The sequence below is a fragment of the Stigmatopora argus genome, chromosome 8 (assembly GCF_051989625.1).
Source record: "Stigmatopora argus isolate UIUO_Sarg chromosome 8, RoL_Sarg_1.0, whole genome shotgun sequence".
Classification (NCBI taxonomy): Eukaryota; Metazoa; Chordata; class Actinopteri; order Syngnathiformes; family Syngnathidae; genus Stigmatopora; species Stigmatopora argus.
This window is the reverse complement of record NC_135394.1, coordinates 18,568,587-18,589,269: the sequence shown is the minus strand read 5'-3', so window position 1 is coordinate 18,589,269 and position 20,683 is coordinate 18,568,587. Positions and strand designations below refer to the sequence as shown.

General features: G+C 39.0%; 1 protein-coding gene and 3 long non-coding RNA genes across 5 annotated transcripts in view; 3 read left to right on the top strand and 1 right to left on the bottom strand.

Annotated features, from left to right (window-relative positions):
* Nucleotides 1-10,819, top strand: part of LOC144078646 (uncharacterized) — a 191,924-nt gene extending 181,105 nt beyond the window's left edge. Inside the window, exon 3 of the long non-coding RNA XR_013301279.1 lies at nucleotides 10,720-10,819. This is a non-coding gene — a long non-coding RNA (uncharacterized LOC144078646). The remainder of the gene's footprint in view (nucleotides 1-10,719) is intronic.
* Nucleotides 73-4,201, top strand: LOC144078857 (NADH dehydrogenase [ubiquinone] 1 alpha subcomplex subunit 11-like). Its single transcript, XM_077607274.1, has 4 exons — nucleotides 73-248; nucleotides 1,421-1,513; nucleotides 1,612-1,734; nucleotides 3,990-4,201. The coding sequence occupies exons 1-4, from the start codon at nucleotides 170-172 to the stop codon at nucleotides 4,100-4,102; spliced, it is 408 nt and encodes a 135-aa protein (XP_077463400.1). The 5' UTR covers nucleotides 73-169; the 3' UTR covers nucleotides 4,103-4,201.
* The window catches only part of LOC144078645 (uncharacterized), a 37,204-nt gene continuing 26,334 nt past the window's right edge, over nucleotides 9,814-20,683 (bottom strand). Inside the window, exon 4 of one of the 2 annotated variants that reach the window (XR_013301277.1) lies at nucleotides 9,814-9,911. This is a non-coding gene — a long non-coding RNA (uncharacterized LOC144078645). Of the gene's footprint in view, nucleotides 9,912-12,342; nucleotides 12,409-20,683 lie in introns of those variants that run through there. The other variant, XR_013301278.1, reaches the window with a different exon arrangement.
* On the top strand, nucleotides 10,950-12,766 carry LOC144078647 (uncharacterized). The gene is made up of 2 exons (XR_013301280.1): nucleotides 10,950-11,124; nucleotides 12,621-12,766. It is a non-coding gene; the product is annotated as an uncharacterized LOC144078647 (long non-coding RNA).

The following is a 20,683-nucleotide window of genomic DNA, read 5'->3' as shown; positions in this document are numbered from 1 at the left end:
AATGTTTTGACATTCGTTTTGACACTCAAGTGCGGCCAATAGGTGAGTTTAGTCCCCCCGTGCAGTAGAGGGCGCACACGTGCAAGTTACCGCGGCAAACAGTTTTCTTTGGCAAGAGTTAGCAGCGTTCCGGTGACAGCTAGCTTGTTTGTCCTTGCTAGCTTGAGCCATGGGCTACTGGGACATCCCCGACGGCACAAGCTGCGTGCATAAAACATGGATAACCACCAAACTGGCTACGACTTTAGGTGAATATTACACAAGGGCGACATTTGACGTCCAACGCTTGAAAGTTATGTTTAGGAAGCCGCGGGCATCAAATTAAACGCAGCTAATTCGCTGAAGCTAACTGTTAGCCGGAAGCTTCACGAGCAACTATTCCGAATTGCGTACCCATAAAAAATATATTCATACGGGTAATTATTGTTTGTTGCGTTGGAGGTTTAATTTAAATAGTAGGGCGTATTAAAATATTTTTTTCGTTTAGCTTGAGGTAGTAAATTTCGTGTCATTTTTCATGGAGCTATTTTATTTTTTTCCAACTACAAAAGATTTGAAGTATATTATGTTTTAAAAAATTAAATTAAAATGGATATGTTGTTTTTTCAGAACTACGTACTTTTTTTCGTCAACAAACCTTTAATGCCATCATTTAGATTAAACGAATTTATTTCAAAATCATTGGGGGAATTCTTAAAATGAAAATAATTATCTCAAAATATATAAAAATTTAACTGAAAAATGCAACAATAAAAGGGGAAATTCACAATGAGACAAAGTTCAGAGTAATAAAAGAAACATATCATGATGTATTTTAGGTGGATTGGATAAGTACTTGCAATTGAACTCTTTCCCACCATTGCATTAAAATAATTAATTATGTATCAGGAAGAATTTACTACTTCATTTTGTTTGTTTACTTTTTCACCAACGACGGTTGGTCTTGGCCGAACGGATAAAAAAAAAATGGAGCCGTTGGAAGCGTTTGTTATTTAAATAATGAGCCGAATCATTTTTTTGGAACTCATATCAAAGGCTTTGCTTTTAATTTGCCGTTTCTTGTGTAAACGCCGTTGAAGGAGATCGAGGAGAATAATATTGAAATTGCGGAGCACATTCCTTTCACGTTTTTACGAGGGCGACAACTGAGCAAACTGGAAAAAGTGGGAAAACAAACTAAAAATAATGTTAACTTTTTTAATAAATTGAATTTAAATATGAAAACTAATGAATATTCTGTTTGTTACTATTTGCTTTTCTGAAATCAAACCCAAGGAAAAAATCTGAATATTTTTTTAAATGTATTGTTACTTTATTTAATATCTTGTCATGAATATATTATCCAAAACAGCAATATTATCTATTTTGCTATTACAAAGATATTTAACACAACAAATGATGGCGGTTTGTCTCTTGTCAGGCCTGGTGGGCTCGGCCTATCACCTGGTCGCGTTCCAGCCTGACACGGCGTTGGAAGCGTTTCAGCGAGCCGGCAACGCCACGATGACCATGGGTACGTACGTACGCACGTCGGCGCCGAGGCCGGAAGGTCGGCGAAGGAATGCGGGCCGCCGTGGCCCGGCTAACCCGCGCGCTGACGTCTCCCCGCAGCCGCCATGGGCGCCATCTTCGGCATGACCACGTGCCTGACCGCTCAGGCCCGCGAGGCTCCGGACGAGCCGATCAACTATTTCGTGGGCGGCTGCGCTTCCGGCATCTTCCTTGGCGCCAGGAGTAAGTGGGCCAACGACGGGGGGGCGCCGGCGTCGTAACGACTGAAACAAATACGGATCGAAAGGAAATAAATGCGATTTGAAATTAAGTAGACGGGAAGGACATTGGCAGAAAATGATCCAAAATGTACAGGAAAGAGCCCGGAAGTCCCTTTTAATGTGCAGGAAGTGACGCAAAATTAGCCAGAAGTGAGCAATGAACAAAATTAGCCGGAAGTGAGCAATGAACACAAAGTCACCCAGAAGAGAGATAAAATAAAATAATAAAATGTATGGCCAGGAGTTGACAAATTGGATTGGATTGGATTGGATTGGATAACTTTATTCATCCCGTATTCGGGAAATTTCGTTGTTCCAGTGGCAAGAGGGTGAGGATGCAGGAATAGGAAAGACATTTTAGACATAAAAAGATAGGTAATAGATAGGTAATAAGTAGGTCAAGAAATAAATACATGAATAAATATATAATCAAATAAGCGTGTTGCTTAGGACATATATACATACATACATACACATAAATGTACATGCATGCATACGGTAGGTCTTAACACACAGCCATTTTTTTGTTAAAGAGCCTGACAGCTGATGGGAGGAAGGATCTGCGGAAACGCTCCTTCCTGCAATGAGGGTGCCGCAGTCTATTGCTAAAGGAGCTTCGGAGGGACTCCACAGACTCATGCAGGGGGTGGGAGGTGCTGTCCATGATGGACATCATCCTGGTCAGCATCTTCCGCTCTCCCACTTCCTCCACAGAGTCCAAAGGACAGCCCAGAACAGAGCTGGCCCTCCTGACCAGCTTATTCAGCCTGTTCCTGTCCCTCTCCGTGCTCCCGCATCCCCAACAAAGCACTGCATAAAACACTGCAGAGGCCACCACAGTGTCGTAGAAAGTCCTCAGCAGTGTCCTGCACACTCCAAAGGACCGTAGACTCCTCAGTAGGTAGAGGCGGCTCTGGCCCCTTTTGTACAGGGCATCTGTGTTTGTGGACCAGTCTAGTTTGTTGTTGAGGTGAACACCCAGGTACTTAAAATTCTCCACCATTTCAATGTCTGTACCCTGGATGTTCACCTGAGTGGTCTGTTGAGGATTCCTCCGAAAATCGATGACCATTTCCTTTGTCTTACTGGTGTTGATGTAGAGGTGGTTTTGCCTACACCAGTCAACAAAGGCTGTGATGACTCCCCTGTACTCCAGGTCGTTCCCGTCCGTCACTCGTCCAACAATAGCGGTGTCGTCAGAGAACTTCTGGAGGTGGCAGGTGTCTGTATTATGTTTAAAGTCCGATGTGTAGAGGGAGAAGAGGAGTGGAGAGAGCACTGTGCCTTGTGGGGCCCCCGTGGTGCAAGCTACCACATCAGACGTACAGTCCTGGAGTCTCACATATTGTGGTCTGTCAGTGAGGAAGTCGATGATCCATGCGGCTAGGTGGTTCCTTACTAGATGTGCCCTGAAATTGTCAAGAAATGACTCCAGAAAGCCCCAAACTGTACAGGAAGTGAACCAAAATGTACAGGAAGTGACCAGTGTATAGGAAGTTGCTTAGAATTGCTCTAATATTGACAGAAAATAATCCAAAAGGTGCTGGAAATGCATCCCCCAGATTTCCCCAAAATGTACAGAAAGTGACCCAAAACTATCAGGAAGTGACTTGGAAATGAGCTCAAATCAAAAGAAAATGATCCAAAAGGGACAGGAAATACCCCAGAATGTGCCAAAATGTACAGGAAGTGACCCAAAATGAACGGGACGTGACCAGTGAATAGGAAGTCGCTTGGAATTGCTCTAATATTGACAGAAAATAATCCAAAAGGTACAGAAAGTCCCCCAGATTGCCCCAAAATGTACAGGAAGTGACCTGGAAATGAGCTCAAATCAAAAGAAAATGATCCAAAAGGGACAGGAAATACCCCAGAATGTGCCAAAATGTACAGGAAGTGAGCCAGAAAGGAGCTCAAACCCAAAGAAAATGATCCAGAAGGTACAGGAAGTAACCAGAATGCTCAAAATTTAACGGAAGTCACCCAAAATGAACAGGACGTGAGCAATTAACAGGAAATAGCCTGAAAATGGCTTGAAGTGAACAGGAAATGAGCCAAAATCGACAGGTCGCCCCCTGGTCACACCCCTTTCATGTATTCGCACCCAACCCTGCCACTCCAAACGACGTCTGTCGAGGAAATCGTCGAAATGTTTTAGTGCTTTTCTCAACCTGGACGTGTCGTGACCCGTTTTTCACGTTTGTGTTTTGGGTGCAGCTCACAGCGCCGCCACCGGGACGTCGGCGTGCCTGGCGTTGGGAACGCTGGGCTTCTTCGGCAAAGTGGCCAAAATGGAGAATTGGCGACTGGTGGGACCCCCGGAAATGTGACCCTCCCTCGCCGTACAAACTTGTGGAAATGTCGTCTGTCATAAAGTAATAAAGTGGTGTTGTAAAAAAGAAACCAAAAATGGTCCAACTTTGTCGCCAAACGAGTCGAGTCGCCGCCGCCGCGCCGACTGGGAAACCAGGCCCATCCCGGCGGGTGACGTCATCGCCGCGGTCAAACTATCGCCGAGGTAATCATTGATACGCGGCAGAAGAAGAAGAAGAAGAAGAACGCCGCGGGAACATGTCCGCCGTTACGGAAGGTTAGTGGAGGTGCTCGTAACATTTTTGGGGCGACGGGCGGGCGAGCCGGTGTTTGCACGCCAAATTATTTTGTCAAATCGGTCATCGTTGAAGTGAATAGAAGCCAGTTATGACTTTTGAAAAAAAAAATGTCATGTCAATCCAATGACTTTGACGAGTTCGTTGCCCCTGCCAACATGGCCGCCCCGGGGCTGTTTTGGCAAGTTTTTCCCTCCCGCTTCTGAAAATGAGTTTATCCCGAGTTGGCGTCCAATCCATTTCAATTGGGAGGCCGACGGCGGATAATCAACACGTTTTTGCTTTTATAAAGTAGAAGAGAAGATTCCTACCCCAAGATGGCCGCTATTTTGCTTCGTTGGGCGAAATCTAAGGCACTGTTTTTTTTTTCATTTTCCTTTCTTTTTTTTGGAAGGGCGCATTTTGGGGCCGCCTGATGGTGGGCCTGCTGGTGGGCCTGCTGGTGGGCCTGATCCGGATGATTCTGGAGTTCTCTTACGAGGTTCCAGCCTGCGGCCAGCCGGACCTCCGCCCGTCGGCGCTGGTCCGGGTCCACGACCTGTATTTCGCCATGCTCCTGATGGCCCTCAGCTGCTTGGTGATGGCGCTGGTCAGCTGGGCCACGCCGGCCATCCCGGCCCAGCACGTGAGTCGTCCGTTTTGACCGCGGACCGTCAAGTCGACGTCCAAAATGTCCACATTTCAAATGGTTTCCCATGAGAACCTATGAAAACGGAAATAGAAATCAATTGGAGACAAAACCTATCAAAATTGCTTGTCAGATTTGAAATTTGAATAAAATTCAGGTATAAGAATTGATAAAAATGAATGAGCCGTTATGGGTTATGAGCCCAATATTGAGCCGGCCGGTCGGTCGGTCGGATTCCATTGCTTTCCTTTTCTGTCCCAAGATGGCCGCCGGCTGGCGATGGACAACAGCCTCAAACTCACGTGCTTGCTTGTCTTTTGTGTGTGTCAGTTGCACAGATTGACGTGGTGGTCGCGACACAGCACGTCACCGCGCGTGGACCTGACGCCGGACACCCCGCCGCCCGCCGACTCGGAAGCCCCCCCCCGCTCATGCGTGCCCCCCTGGTGGCGACGGGCGCTTTTGCGTCTGTGCGGCCTGACTTCCGCCTCCCCCCCGGGCGTTCCCGTCCAAGCCCCCAAACTCACGTCCCTGACGCAGATGCCGCTTTGGAGGACCGTCTGTAACGTCAACGCTCTGCTACTTCTGGCCCTCAACGTCTTCCTGTGGAGCTACTACGCCTGAAGGGCCTGCCCACGGCACCCCTTGCATCTTTTGCGTTTCGAGCGATTTAATCAATCAATCAATCAATCAATCCATCAATAATCCAGGCCCGCCGTCTGAGTGGTTAGCCCCTCGGCCTCACAGTGGGAGACCTGGCTTCAAATCCAGGTCGGTCCAACTGTGTGGAGTTTGCATCTTCTCTCTCCCCGGCCGGGCCTGCCTGCGTGGGTGGGTTTTCTCCAGGTCCTCCGGTTTCCTCCCACATTCAAAAGACATGCATGGTACGCTGATCGGACACTCTAAATTGCCTGCCCCGAGGTGTATGAGTGTGAGCGTGAATGGTTGTTGTTGTGGTCCTTGTGCCCTGTGATTGGCTGGCCACCAATTCAGGGCGTCGTCCCCCGCCTGTGGCCCCAAGTCAGCTGGGATAGGCTCCAGCACCCCCTGCGACCCTAATGAGGATAAAGCAGTTCCGAAAATCAAATGAGATCAATCATCCATTATACTATCACCCCCCCCAGATTGGCGAACTGCTTCCACGACAACGTAAACAGTTCCAGAGGCACTTGCTCTTCTTCATGCATGCCATACGTAATATGAACTCATTTACTTTGACAGCCAGCGACAGACGTCAAATCCATTTGAACGGAGTGAGGCTGGCAGCAATCAATGACTATTGAGACAAATTGAGCGGTACTACTATAATTCGAATTGATATTCAAATAGGCAGTGAGATAAAAGAATCAACATTGTCAATTGAGAATGAGAACAAAATGAACTGAGTGAGGCTGGCAGCAATCAATGACTATTGATTGCTGCCAGCCTCACTCAGTTCATTTTGTTCTCATTCTCAATTGACAATGTTGATTCTTTTATCTCACTGCCTATTTGAATATCAATTCGAATTATAGTAGTACCGCTCAATTTGTCTGTCGACAGCTCCATTGGCAACAAACATACAGATGTAAAAAAAAAAAACAACAACAACTAGTTTGTTTGTTTAGTTCAAGTCTTGCGAGTGATTTCATCATGTCATATGAATGTAGTATTTATTCTACGATTGGTTTTAATGCACGTATGTGTTTTAGGTTACTTTTGTTGGCTTGCGTTGTGAACATTAGACTCTAATTGGTTTCAACTGGAACTACTGGCCTGGAATGCCCATAATTCAGTGCCATTGACGGCGCTAGACGTCGAATTCATTTGGACTGGAAGAGCCAAAGTAGCAAATGATGGCCTTCAGTTCTCTGTCTCGGTCAAAATGGATTGGACGTCCATCGCCGTCATTGGCAGCCAATAAGTTCATCATCGCCTTTTAAAACGTACAGCAGTGTTTATTTATTTGCGTGCTTTTCATCAAGTTAAAATGTGATGGTAACGTACGTGCTCAACGTATGCTTAAAGCATGACAATATTAGTTTGCAGTTGACGATGACGTTTTCGTCTGCTACCAGTGACCGTGACGATCCGGATTAGAGGCGAAATGCGTCAAACGAGATCCGTTTGACAAAAAACGTACTTAAAAAAAATCCCGTACAAAAGTTGTTATACGGCGTACACAATTTGAAATGATCCAAAAACGTATCAAATACGGCAAAAACGTATAAGTTGACAGGTATGATGTCTCCATCGGCAGGAGTGAAGCAGAAACAGACCGACGGACGTCATTAGCGTTCAAGGCAGCTGTCAACAACAAACCACTACGACGTACTGACGAATATCAACTGCAAAACCTTGCGCGGAGCGGGTACGACAGAAAACTTGGACTAAGTAGTTGCTTCCGCTATGGCTTCTAGGCAGCAGCAGCAGCAGCAGCAGCAGCAGCAGCAGCAGCAGCAGCAGCAGCAGCAGCAGCAGCAGCAGCAGCAGCAGCAGCAGCAGCAGCAGCAGCAGCAGCAGCCTGTCTTATCCTATGAGCACCCTCATACTAACGTTTTTGAAGTCATCGTTAGGTCTCAAGGCTGCAACGAAAGGTGAGGTCCTTATTGTTGTTTTAGGAAATATAGTCAAGTTTTGACCTGTCAATTTAGGACAGTCAGCCGTTTGACAAACTCAGTCGTCACTCACGTAAACAAACAAAAAAAGAATTAAAAAGTGATTAATGTCCATCTCTTTTCGATTTGGGATTATTAGTAATGGCAGTGGCTGTTAGCCGGTAGCCGTTCAAATAGTCCCTTGGGCTATTTAACCGTTAAGAATTCTGTGTCTAGTCTAATTCTAGTCCAAGGTATTAGTAGAGTACACAAAATACTGACACATTTAACATTTGTGGCTGGTCAATTCGATGCCAATTTCAAAATACGTACTACATGTCTGCAGAAGTTCCCCATCTTGTGGAAGACTTTCTGTGTGTGGTTCCAGTTTTTGTCCAACTTTACAACGTCTTTTTGACTCTATCCGTTTTTGCTACAGAAACTCGCAGCTCGTTTTTGTGTGGTTTTGCTGCTTTTTTGTCATAATGATTTGGTGATTCTTAATGATCCCATTGACTTTGATTTGCTTTGTGCTTTGTGCTTTGTGCTTTTGCTTTGTTGTTCTGCGGCCTTTGACTGTACTGTCTAACTTCTAACTATGCTAACTTTTCTTGCTACTGTCACAATGAAATTGCCCGAATACAGGATGAATAAAGTTATCCAATCCAATCCAATCCAATGTAAAACTACACTATATGACATCTTGATATAATGTATAATAGGAATAATATTATTTAGATTATTTTCTAGATTGCAGAGCACTATTTAATTTTTAAGCCAACAATCTATTTACATCTTAGTAGAGAGAAATTATTCCTGTATCCACCCTGAAAACAGTCTTTTATACTTACAGAAAAAAACACCTCCGCATCACCATTGCACTTCAGCTGGGCTACAGGACATGCGTGAGTACAGCATTTTTTTGAAATCTATCAAAAATCCTGTGCTTTACTGTCTTCATGTTAAATAAAAGTGCCATGAGAAAAGTCTTCATTGTTGAGAATGAGTGACATTGCAACCTCTATTTCAACCATCGATGTCTTGTTGCCAAATTTATGTTACATATGGAAATACCATATGGGTCCTGCTGCTCCATCTTTCTGTTTAGAAATGGTACTGACGGTCGGTGGAACGATTCAAGTTGTATTCCCGTGCAACGCTCACCACTTTCTCACGCGCATCAAGCTTCGTAATTATTGCCACTGGTTTCAAATGAAATGGCTTGCCTCTTCCTTGCATCTCCTTCACTAGAAGCCTTTCGCTTTTCACCAACCATATTGAATAATGGCTGCACGAGATATTTCATGATAAAAATGAAAAAGGTTCTTTGCGCACTGGAGATACGTCACGCACTTGCGCAACTTGCGCACTGCAACGAACTGGGCAGAGGAAGGTGGATGCTGGGTGAGCCGAGCGCTCTCAGCGCCAGGCGTCGTCGGTATTAGCGGCGGAAAGAAGCACTACTCGGAAAAAGGCCCGCAATACAAAATTGAAGTGACTCACATTTTTCGACATAAACGCAATTTGCAGACATGTTCGTATGTACCGTTGTTCGTAAGTCGAATGTTCGTAAGTAGGGGAGCGTCTGTACTGTATCATTATTATTTAATTTTTAATCATTACTCAAACATTTTGCAAATAAAATTAGAATTCTTCTTGGACATAAAATGTGTCTTGGCTTTCTGGGAGTGGTAAGCAATGTGTCTATTGATTGACCTTTTCTTTTTGCTTTAAGGAGCTCGTTGTGACCTTAGTGGATGTGACGGATCATTCGTTCATGTTTTCCTGCTGTCTTTGCCAAGAGGACTTCCTGAGGTCTGTCTGGGAAGAATTGACCAGCATTGCATTCCATTCCATTCAGTGTGTCATTTTAAAACACCTTGATTTTATTTTTGTGTGCAGTTTGAAAGCGAGGTATAACCTTCAAATGCAATTTGAGTCATTTCCTGAAGCGCTGATGAAGTGTTTTGGGAAATGTGGGAGCGAACAGAGTTCCAGCGAGTTCAGGTACCCTAGGTTCTCCTCCTTTTGTTTCATCTCCTAAGGAATGTGCACCCCAACAAGTCTTTTTCTCTTTTGTTTTCTTCCGCAGGCATGACTTGCTGCTCTCCTCCGACTCTCCCTCGCTGGACGGCTCAGCCCAATTGAGCATAGTGGCGAGCGACGAGTTTGCCAGCAGCACCCTATTGTCATTGCCGTTCACACGGGCCAAGGTCGAGGAGGTCAAAGAAGAATATGTGGGCGACCTTGTGACTTTGCTCCAGGTGATGCGTGATTCAACTGTCTCATCCTCTTTTGGCTCATGCGGGCGGGCGGGCAACAGCACCTGCATTGGACCACATGTTCATGAACACATTGCTCGGGACACCCTAGCTGGCTTGGAGTGAAACTGCAGCACATTTTCAAAATAAGGGCTGGCGTTTTTTACAAATAACGGCCCATTTTTAAAAACCATTTTTTTCTCGTACAAAAGTTGTTATACGGCGTACACCATTTAAAATGATTACAAAAGGTATAAAACACTGGGAAAATGTATCAATTGACATGTATGATGTTGTCTTTATGTCACAGGCACGCAATGATAGCCTGGAGCTGAAATTGGCGAAGACACAGGAGGATTTAGACCAGGTGGGTGTTTATGTCCACTGTCAAGATACCAAATTGGAATGAACCTTTAACATTGCCCAGAGAGGATGAGGATGAGATTTTGTTTCTAGTCCATGTCCTAATGTGCCATTAGATGCTTTCTGAGAAGACCGAAGAAAGAGTGGCGCTTCTGCGCTGGGAATCGAGAAGTCAAACCAGTTGGCTATCGCTAGTCTTAGACGTGCAGTTTTAGCACCTATCCCTAATTCCTTAACTCCGTCTGGTCCCGTCGAACAAACTCAGACAGTAGACCTTTTGTTCATTGTCATCGAGTTAACAACCATAGTTTTACTCCTACAGTGGTAATACTATATCCAAATGAAACAGCTACAACAAAATGAATGAGTCAAATGTCCTATTGGTCATTAGCGAGCCGTCCGTCATTGCGACGAGCTGCGGACTAAATTTGAGCACTCGGCTGTGGTAAGGCCCTGCTCGATGCCATCTTGTGGATTGCTGACAAACCTTCTGTTGGGACCACGTCATAGGCGCAGAGCTGCTTGCAGCAGCAAACTCAGCACCGGTCGGAGGTGGAGCAGGCAATGGACACCGTGGACCAGCATCTCAGACAGGCGCTGCAATGCCTGGCATTACCATTTCCCGATCCCAACAAGGTTAGTCGTGTTTTTAGTTGTCATTTGTCTGAATGTGGGAACCCTGCTTGATTGATGACCTACTATGGACTGGAAAAGTGACGCCATCTGACCTTCTCAGGCTGCCGATATATTGAGGGAGTGTCAGCTCGAGATGGCTCCTCTGCAAGGCAGGCAGAAGACGGAACTGATGGAATTGTTTGAGGAACAAAGACCGTTTTGTGACCAACAAACGGCACAAAGAGGAGGCGACCATCAGTAACCTAAAATTCAAACTGGTGCACACGGACGGAGGAGGAGGTATGTCATCGAGCATTAGAATTCGAATCCACTGGCTTAGACCTTCATTTCAAATTCAACAAGTTGCCAAACCACTTCCGCCGGATCCAATTCATTTCATATCCAGTGCTAGCTACCTCTGTACTTTTTGTATACGACGACAATGCCCTTGTGGCAAATGAGATGAGAAATGATGAGCGCAAAAATACCGTATTTTCTCGAATATAACACGCAGATTTTTGCTATATAATTAATTCCAATAGAAGGGGTGCGTGTTATAATCAATAACTAAAATAAATTACAAATTTTCGATCGAAAAAAGCATTGTCAAACTCACTTTGACGCACGGACATTGTGCAATTTCCAACTTTGAATTCAAAATACACGCATATTAAAGATCGTCAAGCCTCACAAACATCACAATCCTGCATTAATAAGCTGGAAAGTAGAATACTACATTGTAGTGTAGTACGTACTTGTATTTAGAAATATGTCCAGCGGGGGGCAGTACATTCCCTTGTTACATGTGATAGTCTTTTCCATTGTGCATATCTTCAAATCATTTATTTATTCAATTTGTATGTTCCTTTTCTTGTTTGAGAATGACAATAGATATTTGAATTAAAACATGGTATTGTCAATTGAAATGTAGTCAATGTTCAAGGAAGTCTAAAAGGTATTGCAACATAACATGTCTACATGATATGTTTGTCCACTCTGTGTATCATCTATTGCCCTAAAATTCAAACGCATAACTCCACCAACTGCACGACACTCGACACGCTCGTACCTGAAGATTTCTCTATCCGGTTTTGAACAAAACAATCGTGAAACGAAGAAAAAAAGGTACGATTTCTGATTTTCGTCAGCGGGAAATTTTAGGTGCGCACTATATTCGATTACTGCGTTTTTCCAGATGTTTTTGGCCCAAATTTACCTGCGTGTTATTTTCGAGTGCGCGTTTAATTCGAGAAAATACGGTAACCTCTTAACAATGTACGACATTTATAAAACATGAGCGTATTTTCCAGCCTCATACTCCAGTGCGACTTATGTTTTTCTCTCTGACCACCAAAAGCCTGTGTTTTTTTTTTTTTTAGGCTGTATTCTGGTTCTCTGAAAAACTGTTAAGTTGACCCCGATGCCTAATTAACCTCTTGTTTGGATTTGGGTTAGTTCTTGGTTTCTAATCCAATCAAATATTGCCCTCCCAAAAATGCGACTTAATACACCATTGCGATTTATACATTTTTATTTTGTCTTCAGTGTGTTTTCTTTGGCTGGTGCGACTTATATTCAGGTGCCCTGGAAAAATACGGAAATGTTAGTTTAAGTGAATGCACTACTGTTGATTTATTGCAACCTATGTGCACGAAAATGACAGTGAGAGACATCAAAGTGGTTATGCGCAATCATTTGATGTGATGTTTGGCAGTACGACATAGCTATTGTTAGACTTCAAATTGCAATTTGAGGAATATTGGTAGCGGTCACGTTGCACTTTGGTTTGTGTGCAGGAGGAATGCGAGGAGCGGCCCCGTTTGTCCCTCCTGACATGCCGTCAGAGAGAGCAGCTGCTGCGGTCAATCAGCTGATTGCTTCCTGTTTTGCCTGTTGATTTGTACATCCCAGTTGGTTTATTAAAGATGTTGTTTGAAGCTAACTGCCTCGATTCCCCTCCTGCTTCCCGCACCTGGGTCCTAACCCATTCCCGATCGTAACAGCAGGAATGCCAGCGCGGCGAGCGGGAGGAAACGTCGCTGAAGTGCAAGATTGCCTCTCTGAACACGGCCCTGCACCAAATGGAGCAGCAAACAAATCGAGCCAGGGAGGCCCAGAGGTGAAGAATATGACATATTTTACTCCTTCATTTTATTGTAGCTGTTTCATTTTGATATAGTACCACTGTAGGATTAAAACTATTGTTCTCAACTCAATTACAATTTCTACTTCAAGGTGTGGTCCAGGTGTCAAGTGGTCCGGGTGAAACTATGTCTTAAAAATGACATAGTATAGTAAGGCTTTTTTTCTTAAAAAACGACATAGTATAGTAAGGCTTTTTTTCGTGAAACACTACATAGTATAGTAAGGCTTTTTTCGTGAAAAACTACATAGTATAGTAAGGCTTTTTTCTTAAAAAACGACATAGTATAGTAAGCCTTTTTTAATTAAAAAACTACATAGTATAGTATAGTAAGGCTTTAAAAAAAAACGACAGTATAGTAAGGCTTTTTTCTTTAAAAAACGACATAGTATAGTAAGGCTTTTTTCTAAACAAACGACATAGTATAGTAAGGCTTTTTTTCTTAAAAAACGACATAGTATAGTAAGGCTTTTTTATTAAAAAACGACATAGTATAGTAAGGCTTTTTTTATAAAAAAAATGGATTAGTATAGTAAGGCTTTTTTTCTTAAAAAACGACAGTATAGTAAGGCTTTTTTTCTTAAAAAATGATACAGTATAGTAAGCCTTTTTTTTTTTTTTAAAAAAGAACGACATAGTATAGTAAGGCTTTTTTTCTTCTTAAAAAACTACATAGTATCGTAAGGCTTTTTTCGTAAAAAACTACATGTTATAGTAAGGCGATTTTTTTCTTTAAAAACTACATAGTATCGTAAGGCTTTTTTCATAAAAAAACGACAGTATAGTAAGGCTTAAAAAAAAAAAAAAAAAAAGAACGATATAGTATAGTAAGTTTATTTTTTCCAGCACTTGGCTTCTCTCAATGACCATCTCATATAGCAAGCTCTAATGTCTTAATTTTAAAAAAGAGTTAATTTTTTAGCTAGCTAGCTTCCTGTACATTTCTCTTGTTGATGATTCTCTGTTTTCCCCCATTTTTTTTCTCTTTTTTGGGGGTAGCAGCGGGCGCAGCGGCAGCCGTTCCAGGCGTCGCTCGGGCAGCCGGGGAAGATCCTCCTCGCCGTCCAGTTCCCGCTCCTCCAAGTCCCGCTCCCGCTCCCGATCTCGGTCCGGCTCCCGCTCGTCGCGCTCCCGAAGCCGCTCGCGATCCTACTCCCGCTCCAGGTTTGAACGCCGTCCGCCCGTCTCCGCCGGCCCCGCCCCACGCTAAATCTGTCCACGCCCCCGGCAGGTCGAGGAGCGGATCCGCCTCGTCCCGAAGTCGCTCTCGCTCCAGGTCGCACTCTCGCTCGCCCTCCAGGAGACGGCGTGGACATAGGTCACGCAGCGCCTCGCCACCGTGAGTCAAGTTTCAAGCATTTAAAAAAAAAAAAAAAAAAGACATAGTTTAGTAAGGCTTTTTTTCTTAAAAAATGACATAGTATAGTAAGGATTTTTTTAATTAAAAAACGACATAGTATAGTAAGGCTTTTTTAATTAAAAAACGACAGTATAGTAAGGCTTTTTTTAAAAATCGACATAGTTTAGTAAGGCTTTTTCCCAAAAAAAAAACGACATAGTATAGTAAGGCTTTTTTCTTAAAAAATGACATAGTATAGTAAGGCTTTTTTTTTTAAATGACATAGTAAAGTAAGGCTTTTTTCTTCTAAACGGCATAGTATAGTAAGGCTTTTTTTCTTTAAAAATGACATAGTATAGTAAGGCTTTTTTAATTAAAAAACGACAGTATAGTAAGGCTTTTTTAATTAAAAAACGACAGTATAGTAAGGCTTTTGTTTTAAAATCGACATAGTATAGTAAGGCCTTTTTCTTAAAAAAAGCGACATAGTATAGTAAGGCTTTTTTTAAAAAAACGACATAGTATAGTAAGGCTTTTTAAATTAAAAAAACATATTATAGTAAGGCTTTTTTAATTAAAAAAACGACATAGTATAGTAAGGCATTTTTCTTTAAAAACAACATAGTATAGTAAGGCTTTTTTTCTTAAAAAACGACATAGTATAGTAAGGCATTTTTCTTTAAAAACAACATAGTATAGTAAGGCTTTTTTTCTTGAAAAATAAACATAGTATAGTAAGGATTTTTTAATTAAAAAACGACATAGTATAGTAAGGCTTTTTTAATTAAAAAACGACAGTATAGTAAGGCTTTTTTTTTTAAATCGACATAGTTTAGTAAGGCTTTTTCCCTAAAAAAAACGACATAGTATAGTAAGGCTTTTTTCTTAAAAAATGACATAGTATAGTAAGGATTTTTTAATTAAAAAACGACATAGTATAGTAAGGCTTTTTTAATTAAAAAACGACATAGTATAGTAAGGCTTTTTAAATTAAAAAACGACATAGTATAGTAAGGCTTTTTTCGTAAAAAAAAACGACATAGTATAGTAAGGCTTTTTTCTTTTAAAAAACCGACATAGTATAGTAAGGCTTTTTAAATTAAAAAATGACATAGTATAGTAAGGCTTTTTTTCATAAAAAACGACATAGTATAGTAAGGCTTTTTTTCATAAAAAACGACATAGTATAGTAAGGCTTTTCTCATGAAAAACGACATAGTATAGTAAGGCTTTTTTGTAAAAACGACCATGTATAGTAAGGCTTTTTTTCTTAAAAAATGACATAGTATAGTAAGGCTTTTTTAATAAAAAAATGACATAGTATAGTAAGGCTTTTTTCTTTAAAAAATGACATAGTATAGTAAGGCTTATTTTTAAAAAACGACATAGTATAGTAAGGCTTTTTTATTTAAAAAACGGCATAGTATACTAAGGCTTTTTTCTTTAAAAACCGACATAGTATAGTAAGGCTTTTTTCTTTAAAAAAACGACATAGTATAGTAAGGCTTTTTTAATTAAAAAAGGACATAGTATAGTAAGGCTTTTTTTCTTAAAAAACGACATAGTATAGTAAGGCTTTTTTCTTTAAAAAACGGCATAGTATAGTAAGGCTTTTTTCTTAAAAAATGACATAGTATAGTAAGGCTTTTTTCTTTAAAAAAACGACATAGTATAGTAAGGCTTTTTTAATTAAAAAACAACATAGTATAGTAAGGCTTTTTTAATTAAAAAAGGACATAGTATAGTAAGGCTTTTTCCTTTAAAAAACGGCATAGTATAGTAAGGCTTTTTTCTTAAAAAACGACATAGTATAGTAAGGCTTTTTTTATTAAAAAACGACATGGTATAGTAAGGCTTTTTATTAAAGAACGACATAGTATAGTAAGGCTTTTTTCTTAAAAAAAACGACATACTATAGTATGGCTTTTTTCTTAAAAAAAAACGACATAGTATAGTAAGGCTTTTTAAATTAAAAAACGACATAGTATAGTAAGGCTTTTTTATTTAAAAAACGGCATAGAATAGTAAGGCTTTTTTCTTAAAAAACAACATAATATAGTAAGGCTTTTTTCTTAAAAAAACGACATAGTATAGTAAGGCTTTTTTCTTAAAAAAAACGACATAGTATAGTAAGGCTTTTTTTATTAAAAAACGACATAGTATAGTAAGGCTTTTTTCTTAAAAAATGACATAGTATAGTAAGGCTTTTCTATTAAAAAACGACATAGTATAGTAAGGCTTTTTTTCTTAAAAAACGACATAGTATAGTAAGGCTTTTTCATTAAAAAACGACAAAGTATAGTAAGGCTTTTTTCTTAAAAAAACGACATAGTATAGTAAGGCTTTTTAAATTAAAAAACGACATAGTATAGTAAGGCTTTTTTCTTAAAAAACGACATAGTATAGTAAGGCTTTTTTCTTAAAAAACGACATAGTATAGTAAGGCTTTTTTCTTTTAAAAAAACGACATAGTATAGTAAGGCTTTTTTCTTTTAAAAAACGACATAGTATAGTAAGGCTTTTCTATTAAAAAACGACATAGTATAGTAAGGCTTTTTTTCTTAAAAAACGACATAGTATAGTAAGGCTTTTTCATTAAAAAACGACAAAGTATAGTAAGGCTTTTTTCTTAAAAAAACGACATAGTATAGTAAGGCTTTTTTAATTAAAAAACGACATAGTATAGTAAGGCTTTTTTTAAATTAAAAAACGACATAGTATAGTAAGGCTTTTTTTTAAATTAAAAAACGACATAGTATAGTAAGGCATTTTTCTTAAAAAACAACATAGTATAGTAAGGCTTTTTTAATTAAAAAACGACATAGTATAGTAAAGCTTTATTTCTTAAAAAACGACATAGTATAGTAAGGCATTTTTCTTTAAAAACAACATAGTATAGTAAGGCTTTTTTAGAATTAAAAAACGACATAGTATAGTAAGGCTTTTCTTTAAAAAAGCGACATAGTATAGTAAGGCATTTTTCTTAAAAAACAACATCGTATAGTAAGGCTATTTTCTTGAAAAACCGACATAGTTTAGTAAGGCTTTTTTAAATTAAAAAACAACATAGTATAGTGAGGCTTTTTTCTTGAAAAACCGACATAGTATAGTAAGGCTTTTTTCTTAAAAAACGACATAGTATAGTAAGGCTTTTTTTCATGAAACACTACATAGTATAGTAAGGCTTTTTTCGTGAAAAACTACATAGTATAGTAAGGCTTTTTTCTTAAAAAACGACATAGTATAGTAAGCCTTTTTTAATTAAAAAACTACATAGTATAGTAAGGCTTTTTTCTTTAACAAACGACATAGTATAGTAAGGCTTTTTTTCTTAAAAAACGACATAGTATAGTAAGGCTTTTTTTTATTAAAAAACGACATAGTATAGTAAGGCTTTTTTATTAAAAAACGACATAGTATAGTAAGGCTTTTTTTATTAAAAAAATGGATTAGTATAGTAAGGCTTTTTTTCTTAAAAAACGACAGTATAGTAAGGCTTTTTTTCTTAAAAAATGATACAGTATAGTAAGCCTTTTTTTTTTTTTTTAAAAAGAACGACATAGTATAGTAAGGCTTTTTTTCTTCTTAAAAAACTACATAGTATCGTAAGGCTTTTTTCGTAAAAAAACGACAGTATAGTAAGGCTTAAAAAAAAAAAAAAAAAAAGAACGATCTAGTATAGTAAGTTTATTTTTTCCAGCACTTGGCTTCTCTCAATGACCATCTCATATAGCAAGCTCTAATGTCTTAATTTAAAAAAAAAGTTAATTTTTTAGCTAGCTAGCTTCCTGTACATTTCTCTTGTTGATGATTCTCTGTTTTCCCCCATTTCTTTCTCTTTTTTGGGGTAGCAGCGGGCGCAGCGGCAGCCGTTCCAGGCGTCGCTCGGGCAGCCGGGGAAGATCCTCCTCGCCGTCCAGTTCCCGCTCCTCCAAGTCCCGCTCCCGCTCCCGATCTCGGTCCGGCTCCCGCTCGTCACGCTCCCGAAGCCGCTCGCGATCCTACTCCCGCTCCAGGTTTGAACGCCGTCCGCCCGTCTCCGCCGGCCCCGCCCCATGCTAAATCTGTCCACGCCCCCGGCAGGTCGAGGAGCGGATCCGCCTCGTCCCGAAGTCGCTCTCGCTCCAGGTCGCACTCACGCTCGCCCTCCAGGAGACGGCGTGGACATAGGTCACGCAGCGCCTCGCCACCGTGAGTCAAGTTTCAAGCATTTAAAAAAAAAAAAAAAAAAGACATAGTTTAGTAAGGCTTTTTTTCTTAAAAAATGACATAGTATAGTAAGGATTTTTTTAATTAAAAAACGACATAGTATAGTAAGGCTTTTTTAATTAAAAAACGACAGTATAGTAAGGCTTTTTTTAAAAATCGACATAGTTTAGTAAGGCTTTTTCCCAAAAAAAAAACGACATAGTATAGTAAGGCTTTTTTCTTAAAAAATGACATAGTATAGTAAGGCTTTTTTTTTTAAATGACATAGTAAAGTAAGGCTTTTTTCTTCTAAACGGCATAGTATAGTAAGGCTTTTTTTCTTTAAAAATGACATAGTATAGTAAGGCTTTTTTAATTAAAAAACGACAGTATAGTAAGGCTTTTTTAATTAAAAAACGACAGTATAGTAAGGCTTTTGTTTTAAAATCGACATAGTATAGTAAGGCCTTTTTCTTAAAAAAAGCGACATAGTATAGTAAGGCTTTTTTTAAAAAAACGACATAGTATAGTAAGGCTTTTTAAATTAAAAAAACATATTATAGTAAGGCTTTTTTAATTAAAAAAACGACATAGTATAGTAAGGCATTTTTCTTTAAAAACAACATAGTATAGTAAGGCTTTTTTTCTTAAAAAACGACATAGTATAGTAAGGCATTTTTCTTTAAAAACAACATAGTATAGTAAGGCTTTTTTTCTTGAAAAATAAACATAGTATAGTAAGGATTTTTTAATTAAAAAACGACATAGTATAGTAAGGCTTTTTTAATTAAAAAACGACAGTATAGTAAGGCTTTTTTTTTTAAATCGACATAGTTTAGTAAGGCTTTTTCCCTAAAAAAAACGACATAGTATAGTAAGGCTTTTTTCTTAAAAAATGACATAGTATAGTAAGGATTTTTTAATTAAAAAACGACATAGTATAGTAAGGCTTTTTTAATTAAAAAACGACATAGTATAGTAAGGCTTTTTAAATTAAAAAACGACATAGTATAGTAAGGCTTTTTTCGTAAAAAAAAACGACATAGTATAGTAAGGCTTTTTTCTTTTAAAAAACCGACATAGTATAGTAAGGCTTTTTAAATTAAAAAATGACATAGTATAGTAAGGCTTTTTTTCATAAAAAACGACATAGTATAGTAAGGCTTTTTTTCATAAAAAACGACATAGTATAGTAAGGCTTTTCTCATGAAAAACGACATAGTATAGTAAGGCTTTTTTGTAAAAACGACCATGTATAGTAAGGCTTTTTTTCTTAAAAAATGACATAGTATAGTAAGGCTTTTTTAATAAAAAAATGACATAGTATAGTAAGGCTTTTTTCTTTAAAAAATGACATAGTATAGTAAGGCTTATTTTTAAAAAACGACATAGTATAGTAAGGCTTTTTTATTTAAAAAACGGCATAGTATACTAAGGCTTTTTTCTTTAAAAACCGACATAGTATAGTAAGGCTTTTTTCTTTAAAAAAACGACATAGTATAGTAAGGCTTTTTTAATTAAAAAAGGACATAGTATAGTAAGGCTTTTTTTCTTAAAAAACGACATAGTATAGTAAGGCTTTTTTCTTTAAAAAACGGCATAGTATAGTAAGGCTTTTTTCTTAAAAAATGACATAGTATAGTAAGGCTTTTTTCTTTAAAAAAACGACATAGTATAGTAAGGCTTTTTTAATTAAAAAACAACATAGTATAGTAAGGCTTTTTTAATTAAAAAAGGACATAGTATAGTAAGGCTTTTTCCTTTAAAAAACGGCATAGTATAGTAAGGCTTTTTTCTTAAAAAACGACATAGTATAGTAAGGCTTTTTTTATTAAAAAACGACATGGTATAGTAAGGCTTTTTATTAAAGAACGACATAGTATAGTAAGGCTTTTTTCTTAAAAAAAACGACATACTATAGTATGGCTTTTTTCTTAAAAAAAAACGACATAGTATAGTAAGGCTTTTTAAATTAAAAAACGACATAGTATAGTAAGGCTTTTTTATTTAAAAAACGGCATAGAATAGTAAGGCTTTTTTCTTAAAAAACAACATAATATAGTAAGGCTTTTTTCTTAAAAAAACGACATAGTATAGTAAGGCTTTTTTCTTAAAAAAAACGACATAGTATAGTAAGGCTTTTTTTATTAAAAAACGACATAGTATAGTAAGGCTTTTTTCTTAAAAAA